Source organism: Varroa destructor, unplaced genomic scaffold (genome assembly GCF_002443255.2).
Source record: "Varroa destructor unplaced genomic scaffold, Vdes_3.0 BEIS01000003.1, whole genome shotgun sequence".
NCBI classification, from domain to species: Eukaryota; Metazoa; Arthropoda; class Arachnida; order Mesostigmata; family Varroidae; genus Varroa; species Varroa destructor.
The window spans coordinates 42368986-42387818 of record NW_019211456.1 but is presented as its reverse complement, the minus strand read 5'-3'; the positions used below and the strand labels follow the sequence as shown (position 1 = coordinate 42387818).

General features: G+C 41.7%; 1 protein-coding gene and 1 long non-coding RNA gene across 15 annotated transcripts in view; one reads left to right on the top strand and one right to left on the bottom strand.

Moving 5' to 3' along the window:
- LOC147756974 (uncharacterized) overlaps window positions 1–8416 on the bottom strand; it is a 26638-nt gene extending 18222 nt beyond the window's left edge. Inside the window, exons 1-2 of one of the 4 annotated variants that reach the window (XR_015322811.1) lie at window positions 7629–8416; window positions 4053–4259 (exon numbers count right to left, since the gene is read on the bottom strand). This is a non-coding gene — a long non-coding RNA (uncharacterized LOC147756974). The remainder of the gene's footprint in view (window positions 1–4052; window positions 4260–7628) is intronic. The other 3 variants (XR_015322813.1, XR_015322814.1, XR_015322812.1) reach the window with 3 other exon arrangements.
- The window catches only part of mwh (multiple wing hairs), a 169094-nt gene that overhangs the window by 142066 nt on the left and 8195 nt on the right, over window positions 1–18833 (top strand). For all 11 annotated transcript variants that reach the window (XM_086982308.1, XM_086982309.1, XM_086982307.1 and 8 more), the window contains 2 exons: window positions 395–582; window positions 3634–3790. In XM_086982308.1, the coding sequence (XP_086838434.1) occupies window positions 395–582; window positions 3634–3790 (345 nt within the window). The remainder of the gene's footprint in view (window positions 1–394; window positions 583–3633; window positions 3791–18833) is intronic.

Genomic DNA, 18833 nt, shown 5'->3' with positions numbered 1-18833 from the left:
TATATATATGATGTGTGCTAATACATAAAGAAGGAGAGGTCATAAAATTTAATTCTCGAGTGCTCTTCGATCATTGACTTCGAATACCAACTGTTGCTTTTAAAGTTCCATTGAAACTATGTCTAAAACTATAATAAAACCGATGTATAGCTTAATTATACTGCCCATGTTTTCGATGGTAATAAATAACGGGTTCTGAAGAACTGCATTTTACGCAACACATGTTGGCCTTTCCTATAATGCTTTGTATGAGACAAGGAAAGCGTTAAATTATATATTCCTATGCGCATTGGAAAGTGGCTGTTATTTAGTATATTGGCAAAGGAAAATTAGTTGTGTTCTATAGCTTAACTTAATTACGTTCGTTTGTCCTGTCGTTTTTTCTATTGCGCAGTCGAATAATCCACGGCCCCCATATCTAGCTGCCACAGATTATGTCTTCTACGTGCGGAGACAGACAGCCGCCTGTCAGGCCGCTCGAAAAAACGCGGACGGAGTTCACGAAGCTTCGATGGAGGAACTCACAAACTTCACCGACCTTATGCGGAAGCTTAAGGACGACCTGAAATCTTCATACAGCAGGTAGGTGGAGTGACGGGCACTGACGATCGAATTAAGAACCCAGTGAACCCGACCCGAGTGACTGTGAAGACATCTGAATAGCTGTATAAGTTCTCAATGGACACTTGCAATACATTCTATGCATCGTGCGAGTCGGCTATTGTCACTTTAGTTTAATCCGATAGAATTGGCCCATTTAGCTATCTCGCAACAGAACTTGAAGAAAAGGGGCTCGTTGGTACAGCTGTCGCCAATTGTCTCCCGATTTTGCCCTAACGTTTTCATGAAAACTACGTAACACGTAAACTATTCAGATAAGCTATTTTGTGTGCATGTCCAATATAAGATACGCTGATTGGTCAACACAAGATTGGCACCAGAAAATACTGACAGGCTCTACTGATCCAAACTATCAGAATTTAGGTTTACTACTTTGTTTTACGTTTTAATTCAGATTATTTCGTTCCCAGCGTCATCCGTAATATATGAAAGCCGTAAGGCTTTCAAACAATTTGAGTTAGATATCTACCATCCAGCTTTCTTCTAGCGTCCTGTCCGTGGCAACTTGCACCGATCCCTGCGATTGAGCCAACAATCGATCTCATCAAAACGATTGCGTTCTATTTGCTCATAAGTGATGTTGTTACTGTTAGCGGTTGTATTTACGTCGGTCAAAAACAGCGCGTTAAAACAGTAACGACTCAATTAGTTTTTCGTTTGGCAAACGCTGCATGAAACCTTGAGATATTTGTTTAGTAACGTACTTCTTAGTTCCGACATCCTATGCCTCCGCTACAAATGTCTTTCAATATGCCTGTGTAATAGATGAATGTAGCATACTTTTCGGTTCGCAATAATAAATTGGTCTATGCCAATCCCTCGGCCGCACTATAATACCTACGTATGCCTGATGATGCTGGGCACGGTGACAGTCCTGTTTCAGTTTATTGGGGATTTCGAAATCTGGTCTGGTCGGTAAATCAAGATCGACTTTGCATGAAGGCTGTCTATTTTGACGAGAACTCTATTTGTACATATACACGCGCCATGCACGCATGACATTGACGACATTAATTTGCTCACTGTGACGCCCGCCTTGGTCGCACCATTATCATTACGATCGGCGTTGAGTCTGCACAAAGGACGGCCTACCGCTGCTAGCCCGCATGCTTCTTAATTCGTCACGGCAACGATGACGACGTCTTATTGCTGTTGTTGTATTTTTTTTTTTTTAGCGTAACATTTTCTGTTGTCGAGGCATTCTGCAACCAGCTCCATCATCTCATCTGCTTGCTCTCCGTCGCCCGCCGCCAGCCACCGTTCGCCCCACCCCTACAATGGCTGATTTTCGACAGGCGTTCATTTATACATAGATTTATGCGTAGTGAATTGCTTCTTAGCAAGATTTCTCGTCGATACATATATTCATCGATTTTGTATCGGATCAGCAAACTGCATGGTTTTTTGGTTGTATTCTGTTATGTCGGCGCTGTTGCCGCCGACGACAGTTTATGCTTGGCCAGTTTCTCGTTCTGCCGCTCTGCTGTGTTTACTGTCATTTACGTGTGTCCACAGCGTTTACGTAGTTGGCCGGCTAAGTTAACACTCTCACACACACACACACACCCACTGGCTGTCGGTTGGCTTACGACTCGCTAAAGTGGATGTGTTTATATTCAACAGATGGGACAAGGAAAAAAAAAAGCAGAATAATTGGAATGAGAGGAAAAAAGGTCAGCTATTTTAACGGCTAGGTACGATCAGCGATAGCTCCCTTAACGGTACATAAAGCGAAGTGCAGGAAACAACTGATGGCATCGGCGGCGGATCAAACGCTGGAATTGTTTCGTTCGGTGGTGAAACAATTATCGTGGCTATCATTGAATCGTGCCTAATCAATCATCAGCTCATGTAGACGCATTTACTTGTTGGTGACCAGCACGTATCTATATATGTAGCAATAGTACTTTTGTATAAAAGTACACACATCCACCCACATTACAAGTCAAAATACGCGCGCACCCCAAACTCTCGTCACAGACGACCATCTACGATTAGTAGAACTGTATTGCATATATCGAAAAGTGCACTCAAAATTATATAGGAACCTGCCCTTATTGATATCGTAATTTCGAATTACTCGGGCATAGACGCGTCCCAAAGCGCAACGACCAAATCATATTAGTTGGTTTTATCATAGACTTTTTTCGCTGTGGAAACCTGGACGAGTATCGTTGCGCTATAATGTGACGCTTTGAAATTTTGCGGGCATAGCAGAGGCAGCAGAAAAATAGAATGGTGCGTTTCCCGCTAAAAAGACAAACGATAGCCGCTTGAAAGACGCCATGAACGAATGGGCGCGGGAGAACTTGAGACGCAGACAATGGGTGACCCGGCGTATATGGCGACGTAAAAAACGTCACCCTGCAATAAAATAAATTTGTCAAAAGCTACTGCATTGCCTACTGCAAAGGGACATAGCCATCGTCTGAACGCTCGTCCAATCAAAGCTGAACAGCTGAGACGCTTGCCAATGTACAAACAAGTGACGCATGAAGCACGCGCATATGCACGACACATAGTTACAATGGAGACAAGTGCACAGAAACACCAATCAGTCTAACAGCAGCTTACCCAGATATCTCGACTGAACGATGCATACATAGGTACTAATGATCATGAATATTAATCAAATTTGGTCAGGTGTTATTGTTTTTGGGTCACTGACAAGACATAATGTCGTCGTACAGGTTCACGCAAAAACCGTACCATGAAAAACAGTATAGGTGTATGTTGACTGGACACTTCGTTGATCCGGCCGACTGCGTACATCGCATATAATGCTTTGCATACGCAATACTACAGACAGATTATATATATATATATATATTATATAGGCTTACATTTTTGCGGTAACGCGTACAAATGTTTGTATGCTTCTCAAAGAGCTTATATAAAGTATACACATATATATATATATATGAAGTAAGATAAGTTGAGTCATTGTTATTACACGGTACAAAGCCATTGTGGCACTTGATGCTAGTAATAAATATACTTTCTGCTTTTCAGTTTTGTAGAGGAGTTTGTGACAGATCCAAATGACGGGGTAGCCCTGCTCTTAGACCTGTTGAAGATCTATAGACGAGGCAATCAACAGGAGCACTTGGGGCATCCTCTAACCCTTCGAAATAACAAAGATCGCCAGCAAATCATAAAAAAAAATATGGTGAGTTGTTCAATTTGGCTTTCAAATTCGTTTATAACAATTGCGCTTAGACAATAGTCGTTCTTGCCGCATTTATTCCAAGAGCCAATTCCGACTGTAACAATTGATTTATGTAGAAACGATGGTACACATGTGATAAATAGGGTACTCGCTTAGACCCGGATCAAACCTAATTCTCAGAACGCAACGTACCCACTTAGCCAATATGTCGAAGTATTAAAAACGTTGCTCTTTGTATTTTCGTGAAACTACTATTACGTACGTATGTATTGCATGTATCCACATTACTGCCACGTATTGTGTGACTGGGACGAGTACTGCTTAGTAATGCTAATGAAGTTCAGATAGACATTCGGGATGAGCGATAGACGAGCGCCCAAATAGGTGCGGACGATAGCGCTGGCCGCACAGACAACTTGAACGATCAGAATAAGGCCAATGTACGAGGACGCATCTGATATATCACCTTCTGAAATAGCCAGACCACCAATTACGAATTAAGGGTGATTAAGACTTGTCTGTGTCGGACGCGTTTAATATTAGGATCTACTTTTTGAAGTCGCTCATCAACGATCTGAATCGTATTCTTATCATTACCTCATAATATTCGAGACATTTAGCTTTAATTATAGTCGCGGTTACTCCTAGTCAATTAAGTTCCTAAAAATAGCTTTATCCTTTACGTCTGTTTGATCTTCCAATCGATGACAAGTTATCCGTCTCGTTTCGAATTTATTCGAAAAAGGCCGAAATTTATTTATCAACCTGAAGCTGAGCTAGTAAATTTCAAAAAAAAATTTATCAAGGTGAAGTTCTTGGAAACATGGCCGCAATGATACATGCTCTTTTTCAACACAACGCATTGACTTGGAAAGGCACTGGCCCAACTTTACGGGGCTTTATATTGTAGCCCTGTATTTGCCGCGATTGCCGTGTCCTTCCCTCTGTTGGCCTAGTCCAGTTGTGCTGTATTCGGCGCCCATTTGATTATAACAGTGCATTCGTTTGTATATTTGTTGGCACCGGGTCGTTTTTTCAGACCTAAAAATCGTAGCGGGGATGATTGGACAATTGCTGTTGTGTACCGTAATCAGCAATTACGTCATGGCAGGTTCATTATCTGCGGCTGGTTCCCTGAGGCATTAAATGCTGCGTCTGCTGTGGTGACCATAGCAAATGAGGAAAGCCAGCAGCGCGCTATAGGGATTCCCACGAATAATACAGTATTCCATGTATTAGATCGTCTTATATGTTTCGTTTTGTATTTCGGGATGGTCCAGTTACGCTCATCACCTTTTCACACAACTTTTGAGCATTAGCATCGCTAGGAGATAAGATACTGTGACCGACCGATTTTTCAATGCCAAAAATCACTCCCATTCCCCAGTAAACGAACATTCATTCGTTTAACGGGATGGTGACGGGTCTTCCATGATGGTCATAGTTATAATTCTTGGCATTATTATCACTTGTCGTAGCAACAATAATTGTTGACAATGATGACTTATTAGGTTGAACTCGTTTCGTCTGTCATAGACCCTTGTCAAGAACGAGAGAAACGCACGTGTCAAGACGTTTGTACAAGAGTACACGAAACAAAAACAATATACTACCCTGGTTAACAAATAAGATTTGTACAACTGGCAAACATCTTATTTGTATCCGACCCACGGATAAGCTTAGATATGTATATAATACATAGAAATTAATTAAATACATACCTCTATTTATATATAGGATATAATTCTTAATTATAACAAGTTTATATTATAATTGGTAATTTACTTCTGCCCAACACAGCCCTAGTCGCCACATATATCGGTCATCATTGGAAATTCATTACAAGCTCCCTTCTACCTGCCGATGACGACGCTATCGTAGGACAAAAGGACATTGTAGCTAAGAGTGGCAAACATGCCACAGTTGTGCTGCGATAGAGCTGTAAGTTGAGCTCGTTGCTATGATTAGAATGCCCGTCTCGTAAAGAGGTATTTTTTTTCTAGAGCTTAGATACTTGACTCATCCTAGTCATTGGACGAATGGCTGTCGGGCGGGTCACTAGGATATGGCTATTTTCCAAATGAAAATTTCTACGTTGTTCTATTACATCAAGTCGGAACCGTAGGGTTTTAAGGAAAATCCGCTTGCATAATAAGAGAAAAGAAAATCTATCAAAGTCTAGCTAGAAACACGAAACCAAACTATGGCGGCCATTTCAAATCACCGTTATTGTCAAAGTTGTTCACGTTTAGTGCGCGATAGTCGAAAACCCGGAAATTAGTCCATAGCTTGTAAAAGATAATATGAAAGATGGTACATCTTAAGACACCGGCCCAGATGTCTGCGATTGGACATAGGTTTCAAAGGCTCCAAATCTCATGGAAACGTCGTGTTTTGATAGTCAAATATGGGCCCGATTTAGAAAAAAAAAAAGCATCTTGTTCCTGTTGATTCGTCGATAGGTACTCAAGCTACTGCAAAACGTTTGGCTTTTAAAATATTTTTTTAACCTTTTAGCCCCTTGTATATCCCAGATCGCCTTAGATCCTATGGATAGGAGACGCACACATTAGTGAATCGATGATTCTACATGTATGTCTTACTTATCTTCGCAATAAACTTCTAGAAATTATGCTGTAAGTTTTGTCTACAGCATCTACGCAGATATATAGTTTGGGCATGTCCAAGCCAGTACCTCACGCAAGCTAATAATGCAAGTTGAATTTCGATTAAGAAAAGTTAAAATTTCCAACGATGAGGAACTTATGACAAAAATGCAAAACACAAATGGCCAATAACAATACAAATGAAATTGATTCATCACCTTGCATTTATTACATCTGTGGATTTTACAGTTTCACCGATACCGACCTCCATTGGTCGGCGCCGATATTTGGCAAATAGTCCGGTACACTTTTATCTTTCGAGTCCTCGTTTTCGAAAACGATCAACCGTTTCTTACATCGGTAGCACTGGACCAAATGATGGGTCGGGAAAACGATAGTATGTTTCAATGGGGAAATGACGATCATTCACAAAAAAATAGTAACGTCGCTACAAAAAAAAATATCATCGTTAAACAGCCAACGACCAAATGATGCCAGTTGCAGACATGCAGTGCTGAGCGTCTAGATCGGCGTCACTGCCTGCCCGTTTAGTTTTCCTATATAGCTATCTATCAATGATTGACCGGACCACTAAGCTGCTTTGTGGCTAAGCGAGTTGCGGATCCACTTCGTCGTTTCATTATATTCTATCTATTTTTCCGTCACTGCTGGTTACCGATATGTTGAGACAGTGGAACGTAGAGATTTGTTGCTCCGCGAGAGCTCTTTATGATGGGCCATCGCTTCTCATCGACGAAGGCATGTATCTGGACGGATAGAGACTCGTGGATGATTTCCATACAATGAAAAAAAGAAAATCACACAAAGTGATCAAGGCTGAGACAACTCGAAGTTGCGAAACACATGGCCGTACGTGACGCCGACTCCTGACGCATATCGTGGCCGTGTCATGACGCGACCGTATTCGTAGTCGAAAGGCCAATGTCCGCTTCACTATTTGTGACTCAATACCCGATAGGTCAAAATGTAACTGAGTATCTTCCGTCTCACGGGGGCACTTACAGAACCATAAAGCCCTTTCCTAAACGAATAGAATACTAGAATTTGTTCACGTATTACATGTAAAACACACGAAACTTCTGTTAAGAAATATTACGTAACAGATACCAGTTTCACAACAGAGTGCCAAATTATGTCCGCATGTCTACGTATGTGTATTCTTCGACGGTACGTTTGTAAATGAAATTTGCAGTAGTTCGAAGCAGACTCACCCGTATACAAACAACAATTGCACCTCTACTTAGCGTGACGATAGGTAGAAGATGGTGTCGTTCCTGACGTCTTAACGACGCTAACAATAGCGGCGTGTCGCACTCGTGATACCATTCGAACGTGGTTGGTCGCATTTCACACATATTTTACTACGATGACCCGCCGAATTGTGAACGCGTTCTGCTAAATGTACATTGATCTTTTCTCTGGCCCGATATTCCTCAGTCCATTGTCACTTGATTACGTATTCTAGTATATCGAAACATATGTCATTGTCTTGTTGTCGGTGTTATTATTGGCCGTTGACGCATTCGCACGGGGATTTGGTATTAATTAGTTGTTGTCCATCGCTGTTGGCGTCGTTGTTGCTGCTGCTGCTGCTGCTGCTGTTGCTGCTGCTGCTGCTGCTGCTGTTGCTGCTGTTGTTGCTGCTGCTGTTGTTGCTGCTGCTGCTGCTGCTGCTGCTGTTGCTGCTGCTGCTGCTGCTGACTTGTAGAAGCTGCACACTATTTAGAGACACTTGAGTGATTAGTGGGTTGTCGGCTAATCGGATCCGATCGGTCGATCCGCAAATGACCGCTGCTGGAATAATTGTTTTCCATAGGGCGAAAATCACTCTGCCGTCTTGATGAATCGTTTCATCAATTAATCAAATTATACATTTTGCATGCATCATAAAAATATGGATTCAGGTATGCTTATACGGTTCGATACGTTCGGGGAAGCCTTTAGGGTCCAGTTATTCGCCCGTGTGACATTTGTGGAACGGTCAAGACGCGCCAAATGGAATATTTTCGAAAATCCTTTATAACTGAATATAATAAGATTGAACGAGAACACCTATTAGATTAATCGATCGTGTTCAATAACTATTGTATACAGGCACGTGCATTATGACAAAACGGTGCGCTGACTGCAATGGTATTCATAATGATATATACTGAAAGTGCTATATATATATTAAAATTAATTATACATCACAGTAAAAACGCTTTCATGAGACGTAATTCTGCGATGCCTGTTGTACATTTTGAAACGCAAATCATCTTCAGTCTGTATAATGGCCGATAGCATAGTGGACCGAAGTGCTTATTTGTTTTTTTTTTTGAAAAAAAAAACAGGCGATTTTCGCGAACCACCCGTTATACTATTATAATCTAGGAACTTATTAATTATATCTATATGGGGCTGGGACGTTTTTACGACGATCGACGATATTACTAGACGACATTTCCCGATAGAGAAACCATTATAGAATCTATATTATTAATTTTAAGTGATACACTTTTGCGCTGTCGGTATCATTAGACGGAAATATGGCCCCCGTCTAGGTCACGAACGAGCTCGAACGGATAATGAACACTCTTTATGGGTATATAGCTCTTCTGGCGCTCGCATGTACTGCATAGCTTAGAGCGATTTATGGGTGTTGAAAACGATGCTACCGCCATTGTGGCCGCAGCCGCTGCCCCTTGCAGCACTGCATTGTCAAGCCGATAATGGCATCGTCGACGAGTTTTCCCGCCATAGATGATGGGCTGGCCAAGGCAGCAGCGGCGGTGGTGGGGTTGCTAACAGAATTTGGCCGCAGTAAAAGCCTATGCGCATTTTGATATGTTTTATATAACCACATATATGTCTGGACAGGGCAACTGCTAATAAAGCAATAGAGGCCACGCTACCACTGTTAACTAGGAGAGAACTAGTAGGAAGGATAATTTTTTTTGTCGAAGTGAAAATGTTTGTTGGCGGGTGTCCGTCATTTTAGTCAGATCAGCAAAAGGAATAGATATGAAATTATTTCTAGGAAAAAAAATGCCAGTTAGAACAGGCGAAATGTTCTAATACTAATCACAAAGGGCAGATTCAAGTTATTATCACGCCATGGCATAACAACAAAAAGTAAAATAGGCGCTAAGCCTTCGTCTGAGCTCACGAACGGCTGAAAACATAACGAAGAAGAAGAAGAAGAAGAGGAAGGGGAAAAACAAAAAAAATCTGTCGAAATAACGGGTTGCCAGCGACAAGCCGTTGTCAACTGTTGCCATCGAAGATGATTGCCGCTTCGTATGGCGGCGCGCTTTGGTATCGGTCGGGATCGTTCGTGTAAGACGATTTCAAAAAAAAAAAAGTAATCTTGGATCGGGCACTATGAAAAGCGAAAGTATCTATTACTGGACACGGGTGTAGCAAAGTATAAAGTGTAATAGAGAAAATAACGTATGTAGTAAACTGTACTACTTTCAGTCTGGACACAATCGCGCGAACGTCCACGGTGCATTACACGTTAAAACTTACCCGTGCGTCGCATCTGGTCAAATTAGCGGCTGCTGGCGCTACTGTTTCAGATAACAGTGTGCCTGTCACAGTATATCTATACGTAAATTTATACAGTGTCCTATCCGTATTGTGCAAAATGCCGACTAAATGGCTGGTGTTAATTCGCAACCTAAACTAGGCTAGAATGATTAACGCGTCGCCGTGCTACCAATAGCGTAAGCATCAGATTCCGCGTAGGCCATCGAAGTTATGCCTATAGGCTGGTCCTACTGATATTAGTACTTCCGCAGGGAAAGGATAGTGCGGATGATGAATTGTTAGGTACAAAATGTCCAGCTGGTGAACTTTCCATTGGGCATGCCTTTAACTTTTGTAAACTTTCGGTTTATCTATAACTTATATACAGACATAGGTTTCACTAATACAACCTCAAGGCACCATATAGTATTGCTTAATCACTAATAACGAACAAGAGCTATAATTCAATGGCACGATATAAATTTTTCAGATCATAAGTCGGCAAAAATTAGAAAGATCGACACTTGAGGGCTAAATTTGATATTTTTTCTTCAGCAGAATGTTTGTAGCATAGGACGTGGTATGTATGACCTGCACGTTCGGCTCGTCCGCTTATCCTTCATCCAATTTCGGCCACTTCATAAAGTCGCAGTTACACACTGCTATGAGTGTCGCTGCGCTAGTGTTTGAACGTAAAAATGTTAAGCCATTGCTAGGGGGGCGGACCCCACCCACCTGTCTAACGAAGTGTGGACAAATGCTCCAATGAAAAAGCAGTCTATTAAGTCTGTATTTCAAGGGCTTCTTTTTGCCTAGCGGAGTCATTGCCCCGACTAGCATCCGCTGCTGGCACCGTATGAGCTAATCGCACGTAACATCCGTTAACATTAATAGTACGTAAGTGTTTAATACAGTGTGTGTCTGCGTAGATCCGGGGCAACTCATCGTCAAATCGAACTAATAATAGTCCTCACTATTTCGCATGTTCGTGTAACAACAAAGCCGGCCATCTCTAATGATGGCAATAGAGAAAAAATGTCTTTCGTCCGCCCGTCCGTCCATATCTTAAAGGTCGTTTTTTTGTCGCTCCTGAATTGTATTTGCTTGCTTGCTTGCTGTGACGTTTGCACAGTGAAGACAGACTGTGAATGAAGGGATGGGACCATTTTACTAGGCGACAGCAACAGCTCCATTTGCAGGACCGGCTTCTGTTGACGCCGAAGAACCCAGTGATTAAACACCCATACGCGTCGACCGCTGCTGCGCCTTCTGACACGGAAAGAAAGGAAACGTGGGTATCGTCATTATGATGATACGATAAGCAGCTGCTGAGTGCAGGCCACACGGTTCTGTAGTGAAGGGTGTATTGGATGCATTTGTGTATGTTTCGTGCACACGCTGTACCTTCTACCTATAAGCGATAAAAAAATATGGCCGGCTGAGTAGCTGACCGGCTTGTTCACTGCCAAACCGCGTCAAACAAACGAGACGCCCAAATGTTGCCGCTGATTTTGTTATGAACTAAGCCATCAGCCAACCGGCCATTTATGAGTTAGACCCTAGTATTATTACATCATCAAAAAAAGCATTGCAAAAATAATGCTTCTTTCATAAAGTAATAATAATACAACGGCGTTAATGGTATTATACCACAATATAGTAACTATTCACAGAAGTAATAGAACTGGTGGTAATGGCCAGTAGCATTTACTGCAGATTTCAGCTGTTAGTTCGATTGGTAAATGTGCAACCATAGGGTAAGTGACTCTGCAGGGCTACCGTTGCAGAAGGGGCAATATTGAAGTAGGACATATTTTACATGTGTTCGTCCACATGATGACGACCAAGCGTATAAAAAATATATCATCATTAGTTAGGTGTCATTAGTTAAAATCAGGTAAAAAAAAAAATTTTTTTAATTTAAATAAGACTAGGTTAGTCTATCATTTAACGAAGTAATTTACTTATTTTGTTTGGTAGCCATCTATCGCCGGAGTTCTATTATATTCAAAGGTGTATGCGTATTTGTAAAATTCCAGACGAGCCGGGATTGTATCAATCATCAATCAATTACTCAGAAATTAGATTTTTCTTAGTTTAGATTTGTATAACTTGGTAGGGCGTATGGTTACAGGGTCATGTATATGTTAACACGCGCTGTGCCCAAACTGAATAAGGTTAATTGATCGCAAGAAAATTGTGATCTAAAGAATCGAAATCTTCATGTTGGTGAGGACATGATAATGTCCTCACCAACATGAAGGTTCGTTCTCATGATTTTTTTACATTGATAAAGTTGGTGGAAGTTGGATAAAAGTGCCGCGTCGACAATAGCGGCCAGCCGTCTGGCTGGCTTCGTAGGGAGCAGTTCCCCATCATCGTGCTATGAGAATATTGCGAAATGGAAGAACATGGCAGATTTAAGATTCTTATTTTGTTCGAACTGTTACATAAGGTCCACAAAGGTATTATGCAGCTAAATTTGTCATTAGAGTATCTCATGCGACAGACGACTATACTATTCTGAACGGTCTGCAATGGATCTTACTTTATTGCTAACAATAAGTGACATCTAACGATGAGATTATCGTCAACGAAGGCGAGAAATTTCACATTAGTAGAACTATACGTACGCTATCGCAGAGCAGCCGAAGCGTTGGATTGTGGGCTGTTAGACAATCAGTCATAATAAAAAGCCCAATCGACTTGTTTGAGCAATAATCACTGCTATTGCTTATAAACAGCAGTTGTTATACTTCAAAAGATACCCTCTGAGATTAATTGTGGGTTTATATATAGTTGAACCACCATTTATAAATACAGACGACGACGACGACGACGACGACGACTGGGTCAATAAATGTAGAAATAAGCCCAAAAGGAAGTAACTCTGAGCGCTCGCGCGATTGTAACTACACGACATAACCCAAGGGCAGCAGTACATATTAGGTTAAATCGTTTAAACATGTAGAGATAATAGATAGTCAGTATCTTGTCATGATCACAATTAATGTGCCGAAAAAAGCAATTAAAATAGGTCAGCATATTAGAACGTTATCAAAGTAACCCTTGACACTTATTGGGGCTATTTGGCCTTGTCACGATGATAGTAAATAAATATACTAGGCAAAAAATGTGTCTAAATAAAAAAACGGCTATATATTTAATCAAAACGACCGATTCTGTTTGCATCAGGCTGCGTATTTTATTTACGATATTTTTCTATCCCCGCTTGCTATATTTAACAACGGGATACATTTGTCTGATTTTTAATCGGACCGCTTATTAAAAGTACGTTGCATCCTGTCGAAGTTATAAATTTCTTTTCAGGATACAGCTTGCAGTGAGTTCGGCCCAACTTTTTAAGGTCATATTTTAAGAATCTGTTAAAATATTCTGGACAACAGTAACAATGTTTGCTATGCTGCCAGTGCCCATCGTCCTACTGTGGTTGGTTTGCTCACTATTGAGACTATTCTTCCTTACTTATCAGTTGCTTGCAAGTATAACTTCCATTGGCAGAACTTTCGCGATCGGAAGACGCAAAAGCGTCCACATACTATATGAATTAATATTCGAAGTCTATTAGACGTTCTGCTGTGAAAACGTTTGAAGTGAACGATTGAAGTTCAGTGCATCAATTATAATCAAAAAAAAAAGTGGGCTTAGCTATAACGGTACACAGGCATAAACACACATATACACACGTAAACATACGCGTATAGGTCGATTGGTACTGCTAATTAAACGATCAGTTTATGCATTAGTTGCACATTCATGACACATATATTATCACATCTGTTTGTCGTTGTCGCTAAAGCCCCTCTGACATGGCTGTGCTCCTATACTTTAGCAGGGAGCAGGCTCGTTAGTTTCTAATACGACGTTAACATCGTCTGGCTATGCTGTCGACGGCCTCTAAATGCACACCTACTGTTGTTGGGCTGGACCATCTAACCCCTGTACCTGTGGGTGTTTTGTTTTCTGGATAATATTCCTGGACCTATCATTGAACGACTGTTGCGATTGTCTACTGTAACAAAGAATTATACTACAGTTGAAATTTACTATTCATTAGTACTTGTCGTTACATTGCGGTATGTTGTTGCTCGTGCATAGCTGGAACAAATGCACATGCACGATATCCTGATCATGAACATGCGTCAGCGTAGCTCCCTTCCCTATTATTGCACAGCGTAGTGCTAAGACCTACTCATTCACTAGAAGACGTTTGTACGTGACCACGTGACAATTTCTCTACTGCGTTTCCCAGCAGTCAATCAGTGGCCATCCGACAAGTTCGAAAAACGCCCAAGTTTACTTTTATTTTCAGCTTTTTCACACATACGTATATATGTTAATCATACTGCGTGTTTGGATCAATGCACGTGAACGACTATGGCTGGGTATTCGCGTGTGTTCTGGTGCGCGGACGCCTAACTATCACCCGCTTACCTCTATGATGTAACGTGCTGCCTAGGAGCTGTTCTCTAACAGCCTATCGACATTAAGCGGCTCATTACTTCGACAACAAAATGTCTCTGGAAGGGAAGGAGGTAGGCGGAGGGGGAGGCATGCCTTGGTGAATGCCGCACGTAACTAGCACGATGTTGATTTCTAGAGCTACGGTCCGTTATTGCTGATCCTTTGAACGATGTTTAGCATGGCATTTTTCGGTCTTGCCTTTTACCCAATGGGAGCGTATGAGAAAGCCACACAATCTCCCCATTGAGCCTGCCTGTTTTTCTCCAGGGATGAACGATATTTACATAGAGTGGTGTAGAACAAACAAACGACAATCTGCATAATGACCAGAACTGAACAGAAGAATTGTATGATCGAATCGAATCAGTGCCACAAGGCGACTGTCGTGCCGTGCCGGTAGTACCTTGCAGACGTAATTATCATGCAACCCAACACGCTATGCGGCAACGGACATCCCTTCACTTTACCGCACAGAGCTAATGTGATGCTGCACAAAGCTGATGTGAGGTGGTCGAAGTATCCCTTAGAAATACGATCTTGTCGAATGTGCCTCTAAAGCTGAAAGTAGTAGGAAGATGCTCATTATCGCTACTACCCTAACCATCCATACCGACAATACTTGCCTAGTCCAATATATACATGTAGAATAAATCGACGTGTGAGAAACTTGTCTGGCTGTCATGAAAATTTCCAACACCAGTCGAAACCAGACCGAGCCAAACAACAACAATAATAATAAGGGAACGACTCTAGCCGAGAGCGCCCCGTCGCGAGCGACAGTACGAAAGGAAAAATCAGCATCATGGGTATATGTTAATATGTGTTCATCATTAAGGGTCACCTTGACAAAAAAGAAGCTTTGTAATAAATTAGCGAAGGTGCCCGTGCGAAGCGTGTTGGACAGCCTGACTACACAGTTACATCGACGATGCGTCGGCCCTCTTGTAACAATAGCTATATAGTACGCACGCCATTGTACAGGAACTTCAGGCAATTATGTAATGTGCATTAGAAGCTATAATGCGACAATGAAATAAGTAGGAACATATACAGTAAAGCCGGATCGTGTTCCCAGACATTATAGCTGAAACAGCGAAATGTGCCTGAACAACAGACATAGATCTGTTGACCTTTCAGGTTCCGTTCGTCTTCAAAGCCGTTTGGCTACCGTTCAAGTAGTAAAAGTATGTCTTATCCCGTATACACATAAAAGCCAACAAATTGGTTATCTAGAATGAAAAATGAAAGTTAAATAGAAATTGCTTTGAGGTTACCCTTGACAGAAACCGTAAGCGACGAACGAGCGCCGTAAACCGTTACAGCCGCCGCCATCTTCTCTTGTCACATGTGAGTGTCCTGGTTTTTATCTGTTCATTCACCATTGAGCTCGCAAGCTATCCTTCACATAGTGTTGTATCGGAGTTCTTATTTGAGTACGTTGGTAATTCCTGCAGAAAGCTTTGGGACACAGACTGGTTCCCAATTCCCATCGCAATCTAACTTCTGGCTGCTTGTCGAATAGCTGGATGCTACATGTCCACTTGTTACCGACGAAAGGACATCAGTAGACATACCTGTGGATCTCGTTTTGTGATCAGCCAGCTGATCTTGGCCTTGGTGCTGATACGAGCCGAACAGCAAAACGCTGAAGCTATATCGAATCTATCTCGTTTTTACCCTTGCGCAAAAACTTGCGAACTCTATAGAACGTTCTGAAGACATCTGCATCTCTTCAACGTTACGCTGGGCGAAACGAGTATTCGATAGCCTCCTGCCTGGTTTTACCGATGTTTCTGCTGTTGTACTACTGCGCATATTGTTATTGTCCATTTACTTTCCAGATTCGTTTGGCCAATCACCCTAATGAATTTGCCTGTTTATCGTGGACCCACAGTATGATGCCACCTTGGTATAAGGTTTTTTTGGACCGATGTGTGTGTGTGTGTGTGCCTATCACATATTTGATATTTCAAGTGAACACATACAAACATTCTCATAGGGTTTTTTGAGTTGATGCTTCAACTTTCGTCGTTTCTTTTTGCCATCTGTGGGCATTTGTTGTTCAGCGAACACCTGTGTGACACTACGCGGCCGGACCCACTTCGTTCAGAAGCTATGGCTTTTTCTGCTACTTTGCGGAAGGAGCTGAACTCTTTGAAAGGGGAACATGCAATCCACTCACAAATCTTTTTTCTCACTTCTAAAATATTCGCAAAGTGTATATATTGCGCACGCTGTACTCCCATTTTGAAATCACTCGACAGGTGTCTAGATTAGACATTAAAAAAAAAACAAAGGAAACGTTTGTCAATGGCTGGTGCGCAAGCGACACTGACCTACATACGATCACGTCAGCTTAATGTCAGCCTTCAAAAGCAATTTTTTTTTTTTTTGTTAAATACAGACATTTCTATCAAGGACGGCGTTTCTCCATAATAATATCACTCCTTCTTCTACTCACGCATAGTATTAGTTGGTGATTCGATATCTAATGGTCAGCGAAACCTATGACGATGCTAGTGCTAATGCTGCCGGTGAGGATCAAGCCCTTATGCTAAAACTTCTTTTCGAAGGCCCCTCTTCTTAGTATATATAGGATTCTCTAGGCTCCCTTCTCCATAGAGGGAACGCGAAAGCCCACTAACACCCGGCCGTATCTAAATCTCCATCCAGCTATCGTCGCCATATGTGAGAGCTTTTGGATATACGCTGCGTTGAACAGTAGTTTTTCATCGTTGGCGTAATAATGATTGCACACGTGACAGTAACAATGGCGAAACATAAGCGAAGCTCGAGACGAAGGGATTTGGATTTTGAAATGACTCTTTCCTTTTTCAGTAGCAACGTAACTTAGGCCGATACTGATATTTGGTGTTTGCTGTGTAATGCTCAGTGTTCAACGCAGTGGCGATCGTAGCCATCCATACATTATTTTTTGTCCCCACCCGCCCTTTGTATTTCAGCAAAAATTGTCGTCAGCCGTGGGTATAGCCAGCGAAATATCTTGTGGTGATTGCTTTTTACTTGATAAGGGTTTTCCCTCTACCCCTTGCTACAGATAACAAGTCGATGGGCACGTGCCAACCTCGCGAATATGTATATCGTTCAGACTTCAACGGTCGACTTGGGTCCGTGTACAATATTTGGCCGCTAATCAAATCACTAAGAATAACCCTGTTTATATGCGTGCCAAAGTCGAGGAGTACCACACTGGAGCTCATCCTCAGATCCTAACGTACCACACAACTAGTTACTACTGCATCGATGCTAACAAAAGTGTGTGTCGGGGTTTCTAGCCGACGCTAGGAACAGTATCTGGCTATCGTTTCATAGTGCAAAACGATTCTTGTGCAGATTCTAGCTAAAAACGTCCTGTATTTATATGATAGACTAAACTTACCGGTAGCGGTCAACTCGATAGTTCAATTTCAGCCCAAGAGCAGTATATATACAGAAAGTGTACCTAGCTTTAGCGTTAGATTAAGAACATCAACGGTTCTACAATTGTCATTCCTGATATTTCTATGCAACGGCACGGCAGTTCCTTAGCTTAGTTCATCACGGAGCTCACATGGTAAAATGCTACTGGCTTTGTAAGAGCTCTAGTCGGGACCCTCTATAGAAGATACAGCCCCCGTTCGCTTTAAGATTAATACCGTTCTTTCTTGTATTGAGGGTGTTAGACTTCGATCGCATTCAGTCAGACAAGGCGAAAGGTTTCGTGACTCTTTGTGTATCGCATAGAATTCGATAGGACGCAGTCTATCCGGGTATACTAAACGCTTGTTGAAACACTTTGTCACCGGATTCAATCGACCCTCTATAGGTTACCCACATGCTATCTCCAAATCACCCATTGTTACTTTTACGTTTGTATCAATTTTATCAAACAATTAGTTATTTTGATTGGAAAAGAAATGATGAGGTAAGCCCAGTTTTACCAATGTCGCTCGTGATGACAGAGTAGCTATGGAGCAAACAATGCTTGCTGCATGTATCAACGGAGAACATCAATGACAAACGACCCACCCACTCGATTGAAGCTGGTTCTACTACCCGTTCAGTAATCGTTTCTGCCAGGCGTTTAGGTAACAACGACAAGATAATATATTAACGTAAACACAAAGCGTTGAATCATCACTAGCAACCTCTTTATCTCTATGCCGTAGAGCTTGCTGTGTTAAGTGTATACGCTCGCCAGGGGACTAAATCATTGTTTATTGCTATCGACGTACAAAATGAAAATAATTGGCATAATTGCTCTGAAGGATAAGGACTATAGATGCCGTTAACAACAAAGAACCGACTCGACATCGCGATAACTGATAAGAAAAATCGTCTTTTCGTATCACTTTTCTATGACTTGTTTTATCTCTCTCTCACTCTCTCTTTCTCTCTCTCTTAGCATCTAGTCTATATAT